This window comes from Psammomys obesus, unplaced genomic scaffold (genome assembly GCF_907164565.1).
Source record: "Psammomys obesus unplaced genomic scaffold, mPsaObe1.curated_primary_1811, whole genome shotgun sequence".
Classification (NCBI taxonomy): Eukaryota; Metazoa; Chordata; class Mammalia; order Rodentia; family Muridae; genus Psammomys; species Psammomys obesus.
This window is the reverse complement of record NW_026596149.1, coordinates 17,274,503-17,278,658: the sequence shown is the minus strand read 5'-3', so window position 1 is coordinate 17,278,658 and position 4,156 is coordinate 17,274,503. Positions and strand designations below refer to the sequence as shown.

Genomic DNA, 4,156 nt, shown 5'->3' with positions numbered 1-4,156 from the left:
ATAGATAGATAGATAGATAGATAGATAGATAGATAGATAGATAGATAAGGAGGAGGGAGGGTGGAAAGGGTGGGAGAGATGAAGGGACAGATGGAAAGGACAGCCACCATGCTGGGAAAGCACCAGGGAAGAAGTACGGATGTCTATGAGTGGGAACAAGATCCTTCAAAGCACGCTTCTCTTCAGCTCTCAGGGAAAAGTCCAGGTCCTACGTGACTTATTCCCTAGAACCTCAGAAAACTAAGATCTGTGCCCCTAAGGATGACTTCTGGAGCTGAGGACTTGAGAAATACACCACAACGCACACATCAGCAAGGAGAGCCAAGTGTACTCTCCCTTTACCTCCCAACTGGTTTCCAAACATCATTATAATGATGGCAAAGGAATACAAGCATAGGTAGAGGTATAGGAACAGACCAGCCTCTTTGTACACTTGAGGGTTTATCCTCCTCCCCACTGTAAAGACGACAGTGCCCGTTCTTTAGGAGCCTGTGATCCCTAAGCATAATGTGTGTGCCCAGGAACAGCCCAAAATAGGCACTTAATAAGTGTTACTGGTCATTATCATCAAGCTTTAATTGTGCAGTCTGTATTTAAATCTTAGCAGACCTTAAACTGAGAGGCACTTTGACTTCCAAGAGAAAAATAGATCTTTTTATTTGTAGAAATCCTTACCTTGAAATTTGAGCTGCTTTTGTTAGTTTTTAAGGTATTTCTCAATCTTGTCTTTTTAAATGTTTTGAGTCTCCAAAAATTTTTTGACAAAAAAAAAAATGTAATAGAAATGGCATACAATGTGACTTTAACATTCATTCAATGTAAAAAAAAAAGGGGGGGGCATAATCTCCACACACACACATAATATACATACATATATATGTGTGTGTATAATACGGTGAAGTGAAAAACCAAAATGTTTGCCTTTGTAGAGAGACAAGGGAGTAACAACCTGAAAAGCCTAAGTAAAAGAAAGTGAAAGAGTAAGCGAAAGTGAAAGAGAAGTGGAAGAACAGGAAGTAGTGACAATAGCACCTTGGGTCCCCTCCACAGCAGCCATTGATGAAAACTCACTAACTTAGAACACTTAAACTTCACCCTTTCCTTCCTGTCCTCATTCAGTAATTTGCTGCCTGCCTCTGTCCCTGCCTTTAGCCACCCTACACTGCTTAATAAGCAAAGGTACACTCCCTTACCTTCCAAGTCCTGACCACAGAACACAGTGAGCCTGGGCTTCCCTTGACAAAGCCCTCACCTCTCCTCCTGTCTTTTCTTGTTCGTTTGTTTATTTTTTGAGAACAGATGATGGTAGTAGACTGAGCTGGCCTTAAACTCATAGTCCTCCTGTCTGTACCTCCTAGCAGCTGAGATTACAACTGCATGCCTCCATGCCTGGTTTATCTCCTTCACAAGAAAATAAGGGTGCTGGTTTCAAAGGCAAATCTTTTCTCAAGTTCCTCAACAGGAGTGAAGAAGATAAGAAAGAATGTGCTGTGTTGCTCATAAGAGTGCGTTTGTTACTTACTATTTTTGCCTCTAAAACCTTTTCTAGCCTCAGGTATGCTTTTTCACACTCGTTTGTCACGCTTCCCTTTGAGTTCCTATTTTAGGATAAGTTTTTTTATTCTAACCCTTCAAAGCATCACTCTAAGCATTGAAAAACCTCCCGATTCCTAGCTAAGACTGGGTGGTCCCAGGAATAAAGAATGCTAAAGCTAGGGGGTTCCCAGTGACACATGGAATATCTTTTCTGTCTCTTCTCTCCAAAGACCTTATTAAATTGAAAGAAGAGGACTACATCTACATAAGCAAGCAAAAACCACCTAAAAAGTGTTATGCATCAATATTTTGGTTACAGTAGAACAGGAATACAGAATCACAGGTCAGAATGCTACGCGATTAGCGTTCCTATGGTGGGCTCCATTTCTGCTGGAAGAGTAATAGTGTTTTGGAGTCAACACATTCAGCTCATTTATTTAGGCTGGAAATATAAATACCAGCAGGACATATTTTTTGGAGAAGCATATTAAAATTTTGGAATGACAACATCAAAAATATCCAAGAACCCTAACATGTATGCAACCACTATATTAAGAGTGTGATTTTCTCCTATACAAGCTATGCAGAAAAATATACTTGGGATATAGTTTTATTTATGTAAATACAAGGTCTTGCCACATAGTCTAGGTTGGCCTGGAATCCATGTCCATACTGCCTCTGCTTTCCAAGGTCTAGGATTACAGGTGAGTTCCACCATGCCTGGCTCTGATGCCAAACTAACCTCTACCTGAACAAAATAAAATGTATGCTCAATAGGCTTCCGTGGTTAGCCATCCATTGCAGATTCACGTGAATCAAATACTGACCATGCTATCAGGGTCAAAGTCTTGCGCCAGCCTAGAGTGCCAAGAAAAACACAGGTTTATTAAATGGTCTTTGCTCATTCTGAAGGTGTTTCTTTTACAAAAATCAATTAAAATATCTATCTACCTTGATATGACTGCAATTTCCCAGTCAGCTAAATTAACCCTTAAGATACGATTTTCCTCATATTACTGTTTTTACTTGTGTAAAAATACTGGGTGAAGCATTTTGGTTTGTTTAGCTTTGTTCTTTCTGTCTGGCTGGCTGGCTGGCTGCTTGTTTGTCTTTTTTCCTTTCTTTCCAAGCTTGTGAAGTACACTTTCGTTGTTATCATATTATTACTTTGTAGGCAAGAAAAAAAATGACTTCTCCAGAGAATGCTCCTCTGCCTTCGAACCCATTTTACGGATTAAGACAGCCCCCAAAATAGAGAGAATACTTCTTTGGCGCAAGGCATGTCATAGCGTTGGGCCGTGTCCTCATTCTGGAGCATGCTCACTGATTGCAGGGTAGGATGCTGTAACCCTGAACGCAATACACTGCACCAAGCGCCCAGGAGGTGGTGCAGCGACCGCAGTGGGCTCCTCCTGAGGCTGCCAACCAGTGTCCAAAGCACACACACTTCCCAAGTTCTGCCGCTGAACTGGGCAATGACCCCGCATGATTCCCGAAGTGTGCGGTGCTCGGGTAGACCGCCGATTCTGATTCCCAAACCTGGTGCATCACAGGGATGACCAGCCCCACAGTGCACCAGCCTGGAACAAGGGTGACAAACGTTAAAAGCTGGTCTGAGATGCTCAGGATCACCCGGAACATGCTCGAATGACTACATCCTACCCTAGCGCCTGGGATCACCAACTAGGAACGGCGAGCGGTGCCCATCTCTCCCGGAAAAGGGCCATCCACGAACTTGCTCTGTCCCGAAGATCTGATCTCGTGCTCCTGGCTCTAGCCCCTGTGTGCTGCCCTTGGCCTCTGCGGCGCGAAGCACGTACCCACGTCTCCCAGGAAGCAGCCGTCCCCGGCGCGCGGCTCCATGCGGCTCACCGGCTGGGCGCCCCTGCCTACCGGCGTTCTGGCTCCCGGCACTGGGACCCAAGCGGAGAGCTGAGCCGGGACCTACCCCGGAGCGCAGGCCGCTGGGCGGGGCCTGACTGCTTCCGTCGTCACCGCTGGGAGTTGTAGTTTCTGTTGCTCTGCCTCGAACCACCTGAGCGTCCCTACTCTGCTTTCACCGCCAAAGGGTGTGACAGGCAAAACAGAAGTGTGCAAAATGAGTGCCGCGTAGACTCGCTGCAGGTGTTAATACGCGTCCATTAACAATCCTGTGTTTAGAAGAAAAGCCTAGATCCCCGTATTCGTATGTAAAAGATGTGTCCTGGGCAAAATGTCTAGTTCCCAAAACCCGTGCCCACGTGCAAAATGTGCCTAGCTGTCAAAACTGGCCTCCTTGTAGTTTACACTGATCCCGGCAAGCAAAGTATCCAGTCCCTTCGTGCCTTAACCTTTCAAGAAGACCTTCTCACAGAAGACGGCGATCAAAATACCTGGTTCTGCCACTTTTAAAAATAAATCATAACTTTCAAACAGTTCACATTCATTAAAGAAAACCAGATTTCTTGCTGGACGATTTTAATCCGATTTCTCGCTAACCGTTTTTAGGGGAAGGGAGCTGAAGCGCCGTGAGCAGCCTGGCAGAAACGAGAAACCGGTCTTCGGAGGGGATTCCAAGTCAACCAGTAAATGAACTTTCTTTCTTTCTTTCTTTCTTTCTTTCTTTCTTTCTTTCTTTCTT

The 4,156-nt window shown here is 44.7% G+C and overlaps 1 protein-coding gene across 2 annotated transcripts in view; it reads right to left on the bottom strand.

Annotated features, from left to right (window-relative positions):
- The window catches only part of Asb13 (ankyrin repeat and SOCS box containing 13), a 19,297-nt gene extending 15,791 nt beyond the window's left edge, over nucleotides 1-3,506 (bottom strand). The window contains exon 1 of one of the 2 annotated variants that reach the window (XM_055593783.1): nucleotides 3,357-3,506. In XM_055593783.1, coding sequence (XP_055449758.1) covers nucleotides 3,357-3,399 — 43 coding nt within the window. In that variant the 5' untranslated portion in view covers nucleotides 3,400-3,506. The remainder of the gene's footprint in view (nucleotides 1-3,356) is intronic. The other variant, XM_055593782.1, reaches the window with a different exon arrangement.
- Between the last annotated feature and the right edge of the window lie 650 nt (nucleotides 3,507-4,156).